This window comes from Trachemys scripta, chromosome 3, assembly GCF_013100865.1.
Source record: "Trachemys scripta elegans isolate TJP31775 chromosome 3, CAS_Tse_1.0, whole genome shotgun sequence".
NCBI lineage: Eukaryota > Metazoa > Chordata > Testudines > Emydidae > Trachemys > Trachemys scripta.
Genome location: NC_048300.1, coordinates 159,875,669 through 159,896,306, shown reverse-complemented (window position 1 = coordinate 159,896,306; position 20,638 = coordinate 159,875,669). Strand labels below are relative to the sequence as shown.

At 43.1% G+C, this 20,638-nt stretch overlaps 2 protein-coding genes across 7 annotated transcripts in view; both read right to left on the bottom strand.

The window, feature by feature from the left end:
- LOC117875233 (glutathione S-transferase 3-like) overlaps nucleotides 1-3,531 on the bottom strand; it is a 21,652-nt gene extending 18,121 nt beyond the window's left edge. The window contains exon 1 of the mRNA XM_034766344.1: nucleotides 3,445-3,531. The gene's annotated coding sequence lies outside the window, so the exon portion shown is untranslated. The remainder of the gene's footprint in view (nucleotides 1-3,444) is intronic.
- A 4,863-nt stretch (nucleotides 3,532-8,394) lies between these two features.
- Nucleotides 8,395-20,638, bottom strand: part of CILK1 (ciliogenesis associated kinase 1) — a 41,008-nt gene continuing 28,764 nt past the window's right edge. For 5 of the 6 annotated variants that reach the window (XM_034766338.1, XM_034766341.1, XM_034766339.1 and 2 more), the window contains exons 13-15: nucleotides 18,864-18,992; nucleotides 12,516-12,629; nucleotides 8,395-9,692 (exon numbers count right to left, since the gene is read on the bottom strand). In XM_034766338.1, the coding sequence (XP_034622229.1) occupies nucleotides 9,538-9,692; nucleotides 12,516-12,629; nucleotides 18,864-18,992 (398 nt within the window). In that variant the 3' untranslated portion in view covers nucleotides 8,395-9,537. Of the gene's footprint in view, nucleotides 9,693-12,515; nucleotides 12,630-18,863; nucleotides 18,993-20,638 lie in introns of those variants that run through there. The other variant, XR_004645232.1, reaches the window with a different exon arrangement.

Sequence of the window (20,638 nt, the reverse complement as noted above, 5' to 3'; positions counted from 1 at the left end):
CACCATGATTTCAATAATTTCCATCCCACCATCAACCTCAGCCTAGATCAATCCACACAAGCGGTCCATTTCCTGGACACTACTGTGCTAATAAGCGATGGTCACATAAATACCACCCTATACCGGAAACCTACTGACCGCTACACTTACCTACATGCCTCCAGCTTCCATCCAGGACACACCACACGATCCATTGTCTACAGCCAAGCTCTAAGATATAACCGCATTTGCTCCAATCCCTCAGATAGAGACAAGCACCTACAAGATTTCTATCAAGCATTCTTAAAACTATAATACCCACCTGCTGAAGTGAAAAAACAGATTGACAGAGCCAGACGAGTACCTAGAAGTCACCTCCTACAAGACAGGCCCAACAAAGAAAATAACAGAACACCACTAGCTGTCACCTTCAGCCCCCAACTAAAACCTCTCCAGCGCATCATCAGAGATCTACAACCTATCCTCAAAGATGACCCTTTACTCTCACAGATCTTGGGAGACAGACCTGTCCTCGCTTACAGACAACCCCCCAACCTAAAACAAATACTCACCAGCAACCACACATCAGTGAACAAAAACACTGACCCAGGAACCTATCATTGTAACAAAGCCCGATGCCAACTCTGTCCACATATCTATTCAAGTGACATCATCATAGGACCTAATCACATCAGCAATATCATCAGGGACTCGTTCACCTGCACATCCACCAATGTGATATATGCCATCATGTGCCAGCAATGCCCCTCTGCCATGTACATTGGCCAAACCGGACAGTCTCTCCGCAAAAGAATTAATGGACACAAATCTGACATCAGGAATCATAATACTCAAAAACCAGTGGGAGAACACTTTAACCTGTCTGGTCATTCTATGACAGACCTGCGGGTGGCTATTTTACAACAGAAAAACTTCAAAAACAGACTCCAACGAGAGACTGCTGAGCTGGAATTGATATGCAAACTAGACACAATCAACTCAGGATTGAATAAGGCCTGGGAATGGCTGAGCCATTACAAACATTGAATCTATCTCCCCTTGTAAGTATTCTCACACTTCTTATCAAACTCTCTGTACTGGGCTATCCTGATTATCACTTCAAAAGTTTTTTTTTTTTCTCCTCTCTCTTACTTAATTGGCCTCTCAGAGTTGGTAAGACAACTAGCACCTGTTCATGCTCTCTGTATGTGTGTATATATATATATCTCCTCAATATATGTTTCACTCTATATGCATCCGAAGAAGTGGGCTGTAGTCCACGAAAGCTTATGCTCTAATAAATTTGTTAGTCTCTAAGGTGCCACAAGTACTCCTGTTCTTTTTGCGGATACAGACTAACACGGCTGCTACTCTGAAACCGGTCAGTAAGAATGGGCAATGCAATGGTCGCACCTGTAAGTCAAAGCACATAAGGACACGTGATATGCTCATGTGACCCGTTCTTCGGTCAAGGGTTTACGGTAGCTGTGCTCCCCTGCTAGAACCTCCAAACAAGCTCAAGGTTCATTTGTAGGAGAACGTTGGGTAGTCAAGCTTCCAAGACTCTAGTAACTATCCACAAACAAAGGCTGTGAGCTTTGAGACAGTAAATTTTCAGGCACCCGGTGTAGGCCAAAAGCCTAATGGGAAGAAATTGTCTCAAGTAAAATTGTACTCCATTTTGCTTATTTTGCCTTGTACTCCATTTTACTAGCTTTGAATTAGTACAATAAACACAGCGTGTTGCCTTATCCCCTTTTAAGAGATTCCGTGTGCTTCTTATAAGCATAAAAATGGCAAAGGATATAAAAGACCCCCCGGATACCTCCATTTTGCCTCTTTCCTGCCCTGATTCTCAGGACTGCGGATTTACATCAAAAAGGTGCATTTTGAACTATGGACTTTGGACCTTCCAATCTTTTGGAAGTTACCAGAGAGACTTTATAATCCTGAAGTCTATTCTATCACTGCTACAAACCTGATATAAGGACTTTGCAATTATTTGTATGAATATGATCTAATAACCATTATTAATTAATTATTTTATTTTATTATTAAACATTAAGTTATTAAAGGATTGGTATCAGTGTGATTATTGGATAATATTGGGGTTATATATTGACCTGGCTAAGTGGCTGATCTCTTGAGATTAGAAGGACCCCTTTTGATTAAATTAGGTTTCAGTAGCCTGAAAATACTCTGATACTGATCAGAGTATCTGGGTGGTGAGCTAAGAGCTGGAATGCCTAAGGAAATTGCTTTTTTGTCTTCTTGTTAACAGGGGTGCTTTAACAATTTGTATAGTGGGGGTGCTGAGAGCCACTGAACCAAAATGTAAACCCTGTACATAATGGAAACTACTTCAAGCCAGGGGTTGCAGCAGCACCCCCAACACTCCTAGTTCCAGCACCTATGCCTGTTCACCAGTGTGGTGAGACAGAAGTTCACTTTTGTTACTGGTATAATCTAATGATAGAATAAATCACCAGTTTAGGGTGAGTCTGCCCTATTTCTCAGCAGTTTGTCCTGAATTTGGCACTCTCAGCTGTGACCCACTGAGGCACAGTGACACCCCTCCAAGAATGCAGTTCTCAGATGGATGGAAACAGCACATCCCAAGGAGGCTGCTACAGACAGTTAGCTGGGTTTAAATAAGGAATCCCAGCTCTACATAAGATTGCCAGCTGTTAGGGCAGGTAGTCCCTATGCACATATGGCCAGCAGCAGGGCCACTGGGTGCTGAGCAGAGCTTTGTCCTGCAGTCTGTTCCCCTCCCGGTTGCTCTCTAGCTCAGGACACCACACAGGCAGTTTCCCTTGTACGGGAGCCCAGCTCCACAAAAGACAGAGGAGCGCCACATATAAAATTGGCAACATTTTCCCCGGTCAGTGTTATATGAGGATTTACAGAGCCAGAAGTAACAGCTGTTGGACTTTCCCTGAAATATGTAAAGTCGGAGAGGTTCTCGGAGGTGGGGTGGGGGTGGGGGGTCACACTAGGGTTGCTCTGTGCCCTCCACCCCCAGTTGTTTCATAAAACAAGGATCAAACTACATTTTACAGAACCCCAAAATAGTTCGTCTAGCCTTAAAGCTACAGGCGGAGACTGATTTGCTTTTATATGGAGAAAGTTACATTATAACACCCCCCCCCCTCCAACTGCATTTAAACACCCCTCTCCCCGACAAGGAGAGTTGCATTAATACAACTCCTACTAAAACGAAAAGGATTTGCCACACAGTCCTAACAACGTGCATACCACGGTCGCTGCACAAAAGCAGTCGACATGCACCTAACGAAAGGATCATGCATCGCGCCATACTCCCCCCAAATGCTGCAGCAAGCTGAAATGACCCAGACTCGGCCGCAACCATTGCCCAGAATCAAGCCCAGCCCCACACAAGCTACAGGGGGTTACGCATAAAAGCAGGACTAGCCCAGCCCCCGGGGGCGCAAAACCTCTTACCTTGGCGCGCGCGCGGAACTACAGCTACCAGCCTCCAACCTGGGTCCCACGCACTAACCCCGCCCGCCTCACGGTTTGCAACACCAGTGGGCGGGGGCAAGCGGGGAGAACCACCAGTAGAGATGCTGATAATTTGCAAATGCTGCAAAGGCTTTTGGGAGAGAAATATAGTGCAAACATTTGGGGCTGTCTTTGGATACGATCGCTTTTCACCAGTCCTTGTGTCTGTTACACACTAAACGGCACTAACTGTACTTAATTGGTCCCGTAAACACTAACTAGCTATTCACCCTAACTGTAAAACCTTCGTGTAGACCAAGCTTTATATAGTGAGCTAGCCCCAGTATGCTTTGGATGTGAGGGCGATCTGGCTGCGACATCTGTCACCCCATTGATCGCCAGGGTTGATTCGGCTGATCTGGCTGGCTAGGCGGGTGTCCCCTTCCTCCCTCACCGCTCCATGTGCGTCCCTCCCGAAGCTGCGCGCTCGGTCGAAGAGGACGACCTCCCAGATAGAGGAGTACCGTTCTTCGGTCAAGGGTTTACGGTAGCTGCGCTCCCCTGCTAGAACCTCCAAACAAGCTCAAGGTCCATTTGTAGGAGAACGTAGGGTAGTCAAGCTTCCAAGACTCCAGACACATCCAAGTGAGGCGCTGCATGTGGCAGTCTGCCTTTCTTTTTCTTCTATTCCTAAACAGGAAATTTTAATGTTATGTTTCAGCACAGTCAGGACTGGCTTTTAGGTGTATTACGGTACTGCTAGAATAAAAAAAGCAGATCTTTTCTATAGTAATAGGGGGAGCTGAGGCAGAAATTGTGATTCCCCCCCCCCCAAAAAAAATAATCACATGAAATAATATAGCATAGAGAAATAGTGAAAGTCTGACATGTAGGTTACCTTCATTTGCCTTGTAGTTCTATAGATGGCTGTTTAAAATGCATATGAAGATAGGGGTTGTTAAAAGTATATAGGCAACTTTGTGTCATGTCCTGGCTTGAGTGTTTAATCAGGACACCTTAACATTCTGCTGATGTATTTTTTTCCCCAGATGGAACAGTAATAATCCTATTAGTAAAATATTTCTAGGATGTTTTATTTCACCATACTGCAAAACAAGATTTTGCATTATTAAAAATATTTTGCCTTAGGCAATTTTAGATGTAAACATTTAAAAAAAGGGGGGGGGAGAGCAGGGAAGTCAAATAGTTCTAGATGTCCTAAAAAGTAACCAAACTTGCAGTAACAATGACCACCAGCAGCATTGAATACTCAACATTAACACTGAGCAACTCAAAACCAGAAAAGCCCTTTTTCCTCTCTCCCAGGAACAAGTCTTTCAATCTTCCTCACAATCTCTCTCAACTACATGGCTTTAGCACCATACCTAGAAGGAAAGTAGATTCCGGCTGTGAACCAAAGGGTGGACTGAGGTGGGAAGTAAGTTCCAGCAACCTGTGGCTTTTAGAGTATCCCCCATCAACAATCTCCTTTGCTTTTAAAAGAAGGCAGATCCAATTGGAGCATCTCCACTGACCACAGCTGTGGCAGCATATCACAGGTGATCTCATATAGGCAGGTCTTGGGCCATTTAGAGCTCTATAAATCATGATGAACATCTTAGAAATTATCTAGGCAGGAGCACTGGTACCATATACTGCTAATGGTATACCTCATTTAATAAGGATTCTGTACCAGCTTCAGTCTTTGAATGGTTTTAAGGCCAAGTCTCATGCCACATGCTCAAGGAAGCCAGGGGGTGGGAGAGCAAGCCTATCCCACACACAAGCCACAGCAGTGGCTCCTGAACCCAGCTCCATACTTTGGGCATTGCTGCTGGGTGGTTGGGCTTGCAGAGCCACTGAGGTTTGGCCCAGCCATCAATCTCTAACTCTCCAACACCTGTCGGCTTTAATGGAGAGGATCCCAGTGTTTAACTGTAAGAGACAGAAGCTTAGAAAATGTCACATATTTGGATGAAGATCATAACCCAGAACTTGCAGGCAAGAAGATCTTTGGTAGAAGCAAAATTTTTAATGCAAAATTCAAAAAGGGATTAGTTAATTATTTAAAAATATAATTAACAATTCCTAGATATTAGCATCTGAATGAAAAACATAACACTTAAGTCAACATCTCTTCAAGAGTAACTTTATTCTGGGCAGGAGGCTCTTTACACAGAAGGAATTAAACAGTTTAAACATCCACCCCCACCACACACAATCTTCTGGGTTTTCATTTCTTTCAATAAATATTTTCTCCCCATTTTATAGTATGTACTTCCACTAAAGCATTTTTAATGAATCTGTAAACAGTGTGGGGAGGGTTTCAGTACTAAATTCATTTTATTTATCTGCACATAACTTAAGAAAATCAAGATAATACAGATTAATATGCCACCCAAGGTCTGACTCCTTCATATTAAGGTCATATTATTACACATGAGTATGAGACACTGTAAATTGTAAAATAATTCTAAAAATCAAAATCATATACTTAGCATAAAAATGCTGCAGAACCTGCTAAGAGATAGGTAATATTTTGTATGTGATATGTGTTCTTACAAATATATTGCTTTTGGTCAGGTTTTCAATGTAATATACAGCCTCTACTTTTTTCCATCTAAATGGCACAAATCAGAGAAAACATTAAAAACAAAACAAAAACAAACAAACAAGATATAGCCCAACCTGCAGTCCTTATTCAAGCAAAAAAACCAAAAACAAAAACAAAAAAAAACCCCTCTCATTCAGCTCAGTGTGAGTTTGCCGGAGTAAAGATTACAAGATTGTGCCCATGATACACTTGATACTGAGTGAATCTATAAATCTATAAAATAAATCTGTTTAATTTAAAACTTGAGCAGACAATTTTTGAATGTGAGCTGTTTAGGTTTGACAAATAAAGGCCCCACATTTGCAAAGGGGTTTGAATGCAGATCCTTATTCCTGCACCGAGTAACCTTATGACCCTTCTTGTGGATCCCTTTGCAGGACTAGCCATGATTCTGAACCTTTTACTCAGACAAATTACTTGCTTGCCTGAGTAAGCGTTGCAGGATTGGGCTCTAAGTACTCTATTCTGACAATGATAGGAACTACAACCATTAGTGAGAATTAGGGGCATATAGTCACAGCAGAATAGACTATTTACAAACAGCTAGTTAGATATTTGTATAGGTCCAAACATCTCTCTTGTTAGTGTCAGTTCATTCATTATAAATAAATTAAAAAAAATCTCTAAATATAAATGCAGATTTTGATTTCCAGAGAGGAAACAGTCAGTTCTTATTCTATATGGTTTTAAGAAATGTAAATACACAATTTTGTCCTTTTCCACTTGGCAAACACTTCTCCTCCCACCCCACCCCATCCCACCTCCCAAGTACATGCATCTAGTGCTGCATAATTCAAAATGGCTCCGTTTTACTTCCTTGTGTGTATACCAACATCACAGCTCTGTTAGCAAGTACCTATAGGTTTGAAATGAGTCTGTGTTAGTTAACTGGTAAAGCCTGGGTGGTGCAGGTTAGAGAGCCATGATGCGGTTCTGTGAAGGTCCTACGTACATATTAATTTTTAAATAATGCAGACCATTTTGCTCCCTCATTGCATCGTGTGGAGAGCAGCATATGCTGCCCACGTGGTCACAGTGCACAGAACAAAGGCACTGGCCACTATCCATCATGCTCTCTCCTACAGCGGAGTCAGCAGCTGCGCTCTCTCTCTCGACACCTGAGTAAATCATATTTGATGCTCTGATGATTTCAGAAGGGGACCAGCAGAGAAATTGCTCTAGGGTACATTCTCCACCCAAAATGAAGTGGTTTTTGTAGGGAAGTCCAGCAGAAATTAGGCCTCAGGATTACCTTCCAATCCAGCTTCTGCCCTTTGGAAGAGGAGGCAGCGTGCAGGTAGATTGGGGAAGCCCAAGAGCATTTTAGCCCCTAGGCTAGCTCAAGGGAAGAGGGTCTTGGAAAGGGTGCAAAGAAAGAGGTACTCTGCATGGATATGCTGGGGTTGGGCCCAGGCCTGCCTGTGGATTATCAGGCTCCATATGAATGCGAGGCCATTCCTAAGCCCTTATCCCCGAGAGATCAGGGAGAGTTTTCTGTGTAGTGAAATACACAGATTTTTTTTTTCCCCTCCTTTTTGCACATTTTTGCTAGAAAGGGGAGGTGGCCTTTTCCAGTGCACTTTGATAAGCTAAGCATTTAGAATGGAGAGAACAATCCCACTCAGTTTTGTATCTGTGCTATTTGGCTGCTTTCCTTGGTCAGTAACCCTTGTAACTTCTCTACCATGTTACTTTTTCCTTCCTCCACAAGTCAAATCCTGGTCTCAATGAAATCAATTGAGATTTCGCCATGCACATCACTGGGACCAGAATTTGATCCTAAATGCTTACTATAACAAAATAACCAATAAGACCTCGTTTATGGAAACTGATTATATTTTACAATATGGGAAGGTGAGCTAAATCAGCACTGTAACTGTTGATTGAAGTTTACTTGTTTAGGGAAACTGCATCTGGATACATTAAGGGAATCAGGCTGGAAAACAAAGCAATAGAAATTAAATCAGCTGCATATATAGTTTCTTAAACTTTGCTGCTGGTGCATCACTAATACTATGTTTCAGAGTAGCAGCCGTGTTACTCTGTATCCGCAAAAAGAACAGGAGTACTTGTGGCACCTTAGAGACTAACAAGTTTATTAGAGCATAAGCTTTCGTGGGCTACTGCCCACTTCTTTGGATGCATATAGAGTGGAACATATATTGAGGCAATATATATACACACATACAGAGAGTATGAACAGGTGGAAGTTGTCTTACCAACTCTGATTGGCCTCTCAGAGTTGGTAAGACAACTCCCACCTGTTCATACTCTGTGTGTGTGTGTGTTCCACTCTATATGCATCCAAAGAAGTGGGCTGTAGCCCACGAAAGCTTATGCTCTAATAAACTTGTTAGTCTCTAAGGTGCCACAAGTACTCCTGTTCTTTTCACTAATACTACGTTAGTCTGCCTGTGAACCAGCTTTGTCATATTCGATATTGCCTCAAATATTTCTCCAGCTCCTACTTGCCCTACAAAAACAGGGCCTGACTTTGCTTCGTGGAAATCTTTAGGAACGTTATAATTGACTAATAGGAGCAGCCCTCTATGCAGCATGTTTTATTTTCACTCTGAAAGACAGTTAAGTCTGAAGTGGCACTTCAGGACAAATGAGCAAAACCCACAGAATACTTATTGAATGGAGATAGCATTAAAAACAGGCAGAATGTAGTCAAACTAGCAGCCTGATCCGCTGGTCTCATTCAGGCCAAACTCACAGTGTGGTTAGCGGGGATTTGGCCTTGGGATTGCAGGATCAGCCCCAGAACTGAAAAACTGACAGGCAGCACAAACAGTGTGAAGACAAATTTACAAACACCAGCCAAAGCTAAAAAACACCCTTCAATAAGCCTGTGATTGATTTAGGGCCCAATCCACCTGCCATTGACCTCAAGGAGAGCAAGTTCAGGTCCTTAGTCTTTCAGCCCAAAGCAGGTGAAAGACTGACAATCACATCCAGCTGGTGCAGCATGGCACTAAAGTAAGGCTGGGTTATTCAGTATGATTGACCACCTTGCCTCATACATCCCATTCAGAGCGTAACGATCACAAAACAATATTTGGTGAATGCCTCTTTCTCACAATTACATCTCCTTTGCAATACTGCCTCAGTCTGCTACATTTTATTTACTTGTATAAAATATTTGGACCTGACAAAGGAAATATTAAATTTTTATCAAGTTCATTACAAAGTTTATCGTATAAAATGCCAAAAACGTCAAGCCATATATACAAAATGTATTGGTTTTAAGAAAATAATTGGACCCTATCATATAACAAAACAATTTTATACAAAAAGGTATACGACTGCATTCAAATCAATACAAATAAACTAAAAAAAAGTCTTGAAATGTCTTGCTCAAAGAAGATAGGGTTTCTTTAAAATCACAGGCTTACAAAGTCATGGCAAATGGTCTAGCATTGGTCACCATTTCATGAGAAATGTGCACTGCTTCAACAGAAAGTGCTTTCTGCAAGTCACCGGTGAGCTCCGTACTTTGAAGACCAGTCAGTGCGTCCATGGATTGGCTGAATTGGCGGTGGACGCGGCATTAATGCTGGTGTGCTTTTTGAAGGTGTATTAAATGATGGCCGCCCAATATGAGGTCTGACAGACTTCAGAGAGGCGTAATCTACAAACAAGAAGAAGAAAAGCCATTAGATAAAGTTTCAGTGACTGTGTGACAGGGTGCTGGGCTGGAACCCCTGAGCCTGGCCTCTGCCACACCAGCCCCAATCCAGGGAGATAAACTGGAGCTGGCTAGAGAAACCTGTGTCTGATTGGCAAAGGGGAAAACAGCTGCCAACCAAATTAGCCGTGGCTATATACAGGCCCGGAGGAGGGGAGGCAGAGAGTGGAAGGACAGGGGTAACTCTTTCCTCCTGGCTGAAACCTGCAAGCTGTATGTGGTGGGATTGCACCCTGTAAATAAACTGCATTGGTGACTGCTGAGCCAGAAGGTCTCTGAGTGGTTTTTGGAACACAGCAGAGGCAGGAGCAAAGGAGGCCCTGTTACAGACTGGCTCAACTGGAGGAACTGCTCCTTTAAAAAGCCCCTGGAAACTCTCTCTGTTAGAAGCTGCAACTTTAGAGCCAATTTGTATTTAAAAAAATAAAGTAAAAAATCAGGATATGTGAAATAATAATACCGTGAGACATTAGCCAAGATCCCTACTCAGGCCAGATTCTCTACTGTGCTTGGTATCTGCTGGATACAATTTGCAGCTTGCTGATTTTGGGGCCAGTTCTATGCCTCACCCCAGCATACTTTAGAGCAGCCTCAATGCTGCCCTAAAATATCCTCACTAGATATGACCACAAAGGGCTACCTGCTAGCAGAGAATAACTGGAGTAGACCTTTCACTGGAGGCTGCAATGGAGGGGTGGTATAGAAGTGGATTACTCAGGTTTTGTGCCATCAGTAGAGTCCCCATGACAAGGGAATCCCAAGCTGAGGAGATCTGATTATTCTCCAGCCCGTTTGCGTTGCCAAAAGGGGTACAGGAGGGATGGAGCAGAATGTGAATCTGTGTCCCAGTGTTTACTCTGTCCTTACTCAAGCGAAAAATAAATTCAATTTTCTATAATGAATAGACAATTTAGTGTGGGGTTTTTGAGACTTGTGCTCCTAAATCACTAAGGTGCTTCTGAAAATCCCACTGTGAGGGGGCGTTGACCCACACTGGCAGAGAAGGGGTTAAAAGCAGCCTAGGGAGGCTGCACAGGGAGCAGCCAATCTGGGCCCAGCAGCCCCATATTAAAAAGGCCATAGGGCAGAGCAGTGTCAGCCTCTGCCTGGAGCTCAAGGGGTGAAGTCCGTGTCTCTAGCAGGTAGAGAGACCTGTGGCATGTTGGACAAAGCAACTGCTGGGAGGTACTGGAGGAGCAAGAGGAGCTCCTGGCTGGTTGCTGAGACTGAGTAATTGCAGGCCCTGATGAAGGGTGAAGAAGGTGCTGGGGCTATAGAGACGTGGCCCGGGGAGACATAGCAGTGGTGAGTGATGTGCACCGTCACACCCACCCTTGGTGGTGGTAATAGCTGTGCATTCTGGGAAGGCTGTGTTGTGGAGTACAGGCTATATGTTTGTTTAATCGGTAAAACTGATGGTTTTATAACAGTTTAAAGAAGTCAGACTAGACTTAATCCTGCAACCCTTGTAACAGAAGTAAGTGTTGCAAGATCAGGACCTATAGTTCTAGTGACTCACTTCTTTACAATACAGTCAAATATAAAAACTGAGTATTACAGCAGCTATAGACAGTAACTACAGACACTAGTTGACTAATATGATGGCTAGCATGCATCATAGATTATCAGGGTTGGAAGGGACCTCAGTAGGTCATCTAGTCTAACCCCCTGATCAAAGCAGGACCAATCCCAACGAAATCATCCTAGCCAGGATCATCAAGCCTGACCTTAAAAACCTTTAAGGAGGAGATTCCACCACCTCCCTAGGTAACCCATTCCAGTGCTTCACCACCCTCCTAGTGAAAAAGTTTTTCTAGATATCCAACCTAAACCTCCCCCACTGCAACTTGAGACCATTACTCCTCGTTCTGTCATCTGCCACTACTGAGAACAGCCTAGCTCTATCCTCTTTGGAACCCCCTTTCAGGTAGTTGAAGGCTGCTATCAAATCCCCCCCCTCATTCTTCTCTTCTGCAGACTAAACAATCCCAGTTCCCTCAGCCTCTCCTCATAAGTCATGTGCTCCAGCCCCCTAACCATGTATCATAATATGCATGATCCTCACCATATATTAGTATACATTAAGCACAAATATTGTAACAGTGATATAGCCTAACCTGGCCTAGATCACAATCCTGTTCACTTATGCTAAGTATCCCATAACACCTTGCATTAGCGGAGGTAAGCTTTGGCTTAAGTAGACAGGAAAACTGACAGTATCAGGACATATAATTTCCTCATAGCCACAGAAAGGGAGTTACCCTCAGACCTATTTATCTTGGTACAGGCCTAGGAGGTGTCTTCACACCCCTTAGTACCTGGAATGCATGCACCCAGAACAAAGATAAGGGTGCATCCTGACCTGGAATGTGTGGGTTCAGAATAAAAGATAAAAGGGTACATCATGGTACCAGAAACAAGGTAAAAAAGCTGATTAATTGAATCTAGTTTCAGGTGACATATGTAGTACCTTTTTATTGGTAAACAAGCACAGTATAAGAAGATGGCTTTCGGAATGCAATTTTGAGGAGCTGTATGTAAGGTGAATGTAATGTCGCTGCACAGGACTGCTCTTTGGAGACTGGTATCATAGAGAACCTGTCTCCTGTATCATATTAATAAACCTGACTGACATTAGTTATTTGGTCTCTTGAGTATATTCCATAACGAAATAAAATGTGGTCAAGCAATGTTAACTATACAGTTTATCAACAGACAGCATTATTGCCCTAACGAGTAAACAGCCAAGCTCAGAGTTACACTTACTAGAAGATGGATCTGCAATTGGTGCTAACTGAACCCTCTGCCCAGCAGAGCCTAGTTCCTTTTTCAGAAATGAAGGGATATAACCACCCGTCAACCTGCTCGATCCTGAGTGCCCTGAAAGAATTTGTAAATGATGAGAAACACTTAAATCAGTGTGCAATGGAACACACACACACACCTCCACCCCACCTTCCTGCAGATATTGTCAAGGTATTTCATAGATGGTGCATTGGTGGGGCACACTGAAGACTGGACCAAATTTTTACCTGGTGTAAGTCAGTTAATGGAGCTATGCTGATTCACACCAGCTGCGGATCTGGCCTGTTACATACTTATCTGGAAGGCTGGCACCATCACACTGCATGAAAGTAAGCCCTGGTCTGCACTTGGCAGTGAGGTTGACACAACTACAGGCTAAGCGCCACACCTATACCGACCTAACCGCCAGCATAGACACAGCTAGCTACCACTGCTTGGGGAGGTGGAGTTCCTATAGCAAGAGAAACCCCTCACCCCCCATCTGTCACTGTAGGAAGTGTCTACACTATGGCACTACCATAGCGTAACTATAGTGCTGTACTGTGCTGCTATAGCACCAGTTGTGTAGACATGGCCTCGCAGAGAAGAGACCTAGCTGAGGGGGCCCCAATTCCTGCAGTCTTTCCTTAGAGCTGATCTTAAATGCGCTGAGCATCTACATTAGGGGCTTTTTATTACTGTGTAATATTAGGCCCTTTATTACTAGGCAAAATTCTCATTGAAATCAGTGAGTTACACCACACTAATGGGAGCAGGAATGTGTCCCAAAACAGAATTGGGTGAACAGATTTTTTGATTTGCTGTTTAAGAATAATTAAAAAAAAAAGTGTTTCAACCTGAAACATTTTGTAATTTTTCAGCAAATCAAAGTATAAAAAAAAAAATCTGTGTTAGTGTTTCAGTAATATAACAACTTTTTCAGGCGTTCGGACACAAGCAGGCAGAGGATTTGTTGTGGTGACAGCTCCTGGATAAGCTTTGGCCTAGGGCACTCACCTCAGATGCGGGACACCTGGCTTTAATTCCCACTTCTGCTTGATGTGGAGAAAAGATTTGAACCTGGTTCTCTCCCATTGCAGGAGAGGGCCCTTGCCAGTGGGCCATGGGATAGTTTAGTATGGGGCCTTTTCAGGCTCCTCTTGAAACTATTCCACTTTTTATAAATAGTAACTGGAGCAGGAACTTGAACTGTGGTGAGTGCCCTGTCTATCAAACTGCAGAGTCATTCTCTTTCCCTGGCTAGTGACTGACTATCATTTAGAGTGGTAATTTATAGTAATTGTTTAAATTAAAAAAAAAGGTAAAGAACTCCCTCATTAATTTACTACAAAATCAAGTAACAGGGATTGAAAGAAAAAATAAAAAAAATAAAACCATGAATTTTTTGTTTTTGTTAAAAAGGGACACTGGATTTATTGCTTATTACAACAATCTATAACCCACTAACAGCTTCCCCACCGGCTTCTTTCACCTCTATGACTGGAGGGGTGTTAACTGGCCACTTCTCCTTGAATAGTCCCTTGTTTAGCATAAGTAGTTGGCACATATTTCAATCTCTTCCAGCTTGTATTTAGCTGTGATACTCTGAGGGCTTGTGTACACTTACAGCGCTGCAGCTATGCCACTCTAGCACTTAGAAGTTGCTACCTATAGGGGTAGCAGGTTTGTATAATTTTTGGTGGTGCCCAGAATGGTTCAAGTCCCCCCCCCACACCTGCTTTATAAGCAGATTATATGTTTTAAAATAATGTAAAAATGGATTGGAAACAGAAAGCGTTTAACAGTTTCCCTATATTGCACAATAACACTATCATAAGAAAAATGTATTTAAGACTATCAACTTTATTAATACTCTTTTGAATACAGAAACAACCAAGAACTCTTGGATCAATAATCCTCAAAAGCAAATACTTTCTAAAATTAAAACAAAATGTAGCCCCTTCTTTTGTGATATTCTTCAGGAGGCAGCAAACACTCTTTGTCATTGTTTGATTCTTGAAATGAAGTCATCCAGGAGACTTGTAATGCGCCAAGTGATTTAGACATTCTTGGCTCATTGTCGTTCGCAAATAATTTTTCAGTCTGTGCAGGCAACTGAATGATCACTCAGCGGTGCAGGTTGTAGTTGGAATTGTGTAGAATAATTTCAAAAGAACTGTAACTTCTGACATGTCACTCAAGCCTTCGTTTTGTTTCAGAAATTGCTTCACTTCACTCACCAAATTAAGCTGGCAATTTCTTGATCTGCAAATATCACTCAACATTTCTAAATGAAGAGATGTTAATGTCACCATGGAAAGCTTCACTTATTGGGACAATGTCCTGTTTCGAGCCATTTGCTGCATCAGTTATACGCTTATCCAATTTTATTGTGAATGTAAAGCTTTCCATTGAAAACCTCTGTTAAATGGCAACTTTGATGCTTGCAATGATACCAACATGTATTTGATGAAAATACTTTTTGGGGTCACTGAAGGTGTGAGGAAGGCTTCCATTCATCTCGGTGGTTTACATTTCATCTAAATAAAGATTTCTTGCTTTATCTACTGTTGTTTCCCAGAAGTGACTGTATGAAGAGTCTGTGTGCATCCCGCTCAATATCTCTTGCAACAGGCCAACTTTCTTCATAATGCTTGTCAATGACACGCTTGGGCTTTGAATTTTTGCATTAGCTTCTTCTACAGGACCCACGGATTTCACAAGAACTGTCAGTGTAAAGTATGTTGAAAAAGATTGAAGTTGCTTCGAGAATCCACTACATTTTGAGCTAAATTCATCCAGGCAGTTCATTATGGCCTCGTAGTTGTTGAGCAGTGATTTAATGCTGCTGAGCCTTAGGCTACATCTACACTATGGGTGTGTGTGTGGGGTGTGTCGATTTAAGATACGCAAATTCAGCTACGCGAATAGCGTAGCTGAATTCGACGTATCGCCACAGACTTACCCCACTGTAGGGATGGCGGCAAAATAGACCTCTGCGGCTTCCCGTCGACGGCGCTTACTCCCACCTCCGCTGGTGGAGTAAGAGCTTCGATTTGGGGATAGATTGTCGCGTCCCGATGGGACGCGATAAATCGATCCCCGAGAGGTCGATTTCTACCCGCCGATTCAGGCGGGTAGTGTAGACCTAGCCTTAGTGTCCATCTTGTTAGGCACAATGGTCGTAAAGACTGCTCCCCTTCACTCTGAAACTCTCTGAATGCTGCCATACACTTTGACTCCCTAAAGGCACTGATGAGATCTTTCACCATCAAAAACATATTACAACATTCTGGAATATTATGCAGGGCATCCTGCGTGGCAAGGTTAAGGGAATGTGCAGCACAGTGCACAAATTCCACTCTTGGCTTGGACTACAGCAAGTTTACCAGACACATTACTGGCTCCGCCGTAACACTGCCCCCGGCAATCAGAAAAGGGCAAATCACATAAGCGCATCTTCCACAATTTTGAAAAGAGAAGCAGCATCCATTGTGTCAGTTTTTTAAAACCCAATAAACTCCTCATAAATCTCCCAGTCTTCACTAGAAAAGAACCTTAACGAAAAACTTACTTGTTCTTTTCTTGACAAATTGGTTCTCATCCATTATGATGGCGTAAAACTTAGAAGCCTTATCTTTTGCACAATTTGTCTTAGCGCCATCATTTCAATTATTTCGTTAATAACCCCATGTGACAGCAACTTGTATTTTGTGCAACTAAGCCACTGTCTCAGTTCCTCTGAATCTGTACTGCATAGCAACAAGAGCGGCATCCAATTTGAATCACTCTCATTATGTCCACGTAATGCTACCCCTTGTTGAGCTAGGTATTGAACACTGGTAAAAATGTTGTGCAGCGCATTCCTAGCGGATTGTGATTCTTTTCTGTAGCTGGCCGACATTAGTGCAGAAACATTTACCTGTGATTGCAGAGCAGCATACTTCATTACTGCTTCCTTGTGAAGGAAGGATTTTTCGTTTGATGTAAAACCATGGATTGCATGTCTCATCTTGAAATCTGGATGAAATAAACGTTGGTTCGGCCTTCGTAGAAAATATTAAGACCTTCTTTTCAGAACAGTTTTTGCAGACCGAGCAAAAAGCTCTGTCTAATTCACTACTGTACTCCAACCATGTAAATCTTGATAGCCAAGATTGCTGAAAACTCCTTTTCTTATCTTGTAGATTTGTCGCATTTTTTTTGTATAAAACTTTAGTTTGCAAGCTGGGTGTCGAACTCAGGCCATCACTTGATGAATTATCCTTTTCTTTTTCTGTGGGTAACTTTATTAAGCATTTATCCATTGTTGATTATTCTTCTTGATTCGTAGGACCAGTAATTTGTTGCTGGGATAAAATGAAGCGACAGCGCGCTGGTGCCACAAGATTACAAGGGGTAATTAAAAGTGGAAAGTGAGAAGCAGCACTCGCCTGCTTCAATACATTATATTTTATTGTATGCTTAAAAACCAATTATATACTTTAAAGAGTATAAAATAATCAAGTATTGTGCTAAACACGACCATACCCTAAACTGACTGCCGAATTTAAGTTGCGTGTTTTTTTTCCCCTCGGGCACTCACAGTATATGGCTGTGTTCCCTCTAATTTTTCCTCACTCATGCGAAATGAATCTTATATGCACCAATATGGAGGTGATGTGTGACAAATCACCTCCATATTAGTGCATAAAACAAAATTAATGGGGTGGGGCCGAGGGGTTTGGAGTGTTGGAGGGGGCTCAGCACTGGGGCAGAGGATTGGGGTGAGGGCTGCGGGGTGGGGCTGGGCATGAGGAGTTCATGGTGCAGGAGGGGGTGGTTAGTGGGCTCTGGCTGGGGATGAGGGGTTTGGGAGTTCATGGTGCAGAAGGGGGCTCAGAGCTGGGGCAGAGAGACTTGGGTGCAGGGGGGTGAAGGCTCTGGCTGGGGGTGCAGGCTCTGGGGTGACGCAAGGCTGCGGATGAGGAGTTTGAAGGCAGGCTGCCCCGGGGCTGGGGCCAGAGGAGGATTCCACAGTCCTCCCAGCCTTCTCCCTGCCGGCAGCAGCAAGCTCTGGTGAAGGGGCCCCCCTAGCAGAACACTCACCCGGCACCAGCACTGCATGTGCTCCTAGGAGCTGGGTCCCTCTCAGATCTAGGAAGTCCCCTCACCTCCCCTGTGGTGGGTACCACGGGGCAGAGGGGAGAAGGGCTGCCATCACGCGTGCGCCTCCTCCCTCTGCAGCTGCCTCCCACCTCAGCCTGCCGCTGGCGTTGCTCCCTTTAGGTGGCAGCGGCCGGGAGGGAGCACAGTGCTGAGTGGCAGGGCAGCTGCCTGCTGCCCCTGGGGCGCAGGTGCGGGATGCTCCGGGGGAGACGCAGGGGGCGGCAGGTGGGGCCAGGGGAGAGAAACGGCCCCAAACATTGGTGGAGTCAGGCTCCTGTGCCCTGAATTTGCTGGAGCACGGGCACATAACTCACCGCCCCTGGCTCCCTATGACGATGGGAGAGTTATACAGACATACGTTTGTAGTGGAGACCAGGGCTATGGCTTGGTCTACACTACAAACTTCATGTCGGCATAATTAAGTTGCTCAGGGGTGTGGAAAATCCACATTCCTGAGCAATGCACTTACACCGACCAAACTCCCAGTGTAGACAGCAGTATGTCTACGGGAGGGCTTCTCCTGTTAACATAGCTACTGGCTCTTGGGGAGGTAGAGTCCCTGCGCTGATGGGAGAAGCTCTCCCGTTGGGATAGGTGGCATCTTCAGAAAGTGCTACAGCGCTGTCAGTGTAGACAAACCCTAACCGTTTCCTAGCCCCGAAGAAGAGCTCTGTGGAAGCTTGAAAGCTTGTCTTTCTTGGCAACAGAAGTTGGTCCATAAAAGATATTACCTCACCCACCTTGTCTCTAACCACCAACTTAAAATCCTGCTTCCCTCTGGATTTTTTTTTTAGCTACAATTGTTCAATAGCATCTAATATACTAAAAGAGGATCACTGAGAAATTGTTTGATTACTTCATGTATTTGACATCACTTTGTACAGTTTAATTCATTCTTCTATACAGTCAGCTCTCCCCATTTGTGCTACTTGTTTATATGGCAACAGGGAGAGGGGAAAAAATTGGAAATAAGAAAATGATTTCACAAAAACTGGCAAGGGAAACCTGTCATTAAATTGATTAGATTTCAAGCTGTCAGTCAAGCTAAACATTGGATAGATCAACTTGGCTTTTGAGAGCCTAAGACCCAAAGTGGATTGGAGTAACAGGTAGGCCATTACAAAAATTCTCACCCTGCCTCATTCACAGTTCTCTTAGAATGTCTGAATACCCACTTCTTACCTGAATTCGTTCCATTGACCCCTCCTCCCACACCTGAAGCTTTTCCAGGCAAACTAGAAGTGGGCCATGGATTAGACGCAATAGAATCCTTGCTTGAACTGGAGACTATGCTATTTCTTGTGCTTATCCCTGTTGGGAAAAGAAAGAGACAATTAACCATTAAGAAATCCTTGTCATACACAATTATTATGCAGCTTCGCACCTGCAAATAAATGGAGCAAGTGTTTGCCCCAGTGACCTTTAACCAAAAGTCTCTCCACATTCTACTACTCAGCATCTACTATATTTGGGTTACTTCCTATCCTCTCACACCAGTTGCTTATCACTGATGTTACATGGGCCCTGTTCCTGCAAAGATAACCACCTGTTTAGGCCCTCGCTACTGTACTGAGTCCCACTGAAGTCAGTGAGTCCATGTCAGAATAAGGATCCAGGTATTTACATACTTGTCCTAATTGTACAAGGGAATCTAGAGTGCTTTGGTATCCTGGTGGATGAACAATGCTACATAAATGTAAATTCTTATTAAATACAGCATTTTATGCTAACATCTGGTTACCATTTTACACACTCAGATTAGGAAAGGCAATTTAAGGTTTTCACAATACCCTATTCTACTTTGTTATCTGTGTAGTTTACACTGAAGTCAGTGAGAGTTGTGCACACATTGTAGGATCTTTGGGACAGGGTCCATGTATTTTTTTTTTTTTTTTTTTTTTTTTAATTTTATGTGGAGTGCCTAATACACATTTGGGCATGATACAATAAATTCTGTGATAAAAGGTTCGGTCCGATTGAGTTTTAAGATCTACATCTAGCATCCTAACTAGTAATCCAAAAAATACCATTAAAACACTGAGTGTTCAAAATTGTAACCTTCATCTTACAATTACATGCACATTTGTATTTAAAGGAAGAAAAAAATAATTAAGACCCAGTCTGCCACCATAAAAATTAGAGCCGCACAAAGTTTCAGCTTTTTTTTTTTTTTTTTTAGAACACCGAAACAATTCACAAATTCAGGTTAAATTTGGCAAATAGTTTCAACCACAAAGCCAAAATTTTCTGAAATGTAGAAGTGATTTGTTTAGAATAAAAACGGAAATGACATTCCATGTCAAAAATAAAGCCCTACCAACTCAACATTCAAAACATTCTATTTCAACCCAAACAAGTTTTGTTGAGAGAAAAAAACTGAATCGGTTGTGGTTTGAAACAAACTGAATTTTTTTTGTTTGGCCTCCAAACTGAAAAATCAATTACTCAGTTCAAAACCTAATACAGTAGCTTTGCCCCAACATTCATGTGGAGTCCCACTGACTACCTGGTATGCTGATCTCTCTACTTGTTGCACTGTGTTCCGCCAGAGGCACATAGCTGAAATCTTGTAACTGTGGAATTCCACACTGAAACTCGGTCAAAATAAATTCAGTAAAAACAGGACATAGTGAGCTGCTTATTTTCTTGCTGGATGCTCACAAACCCACACCTGAGGTGCCTAGAACCAAAGCTTAATTTGTACCAGGTCCTGCCAGGGCTGAGCCCTGGCACCTCTAGGTTTGGCCGTTCATTGCCTCAGCACCTCTGGGCTTGCTGGGTCAGTTATGAATGTAAAAAAATTGCTTGAGCCCCGGCACCTCTTTCATTACAAAATTAAGTACTGCCTAGATTGAACCTTGTGACATGAATGGGCAAGAGAGGACCCAGTCTTATAGTGACACAAATAGGGGCATCTTGTTCCCAGTGAAGGCTATGCCTCAGGAGAATTGTGCGTG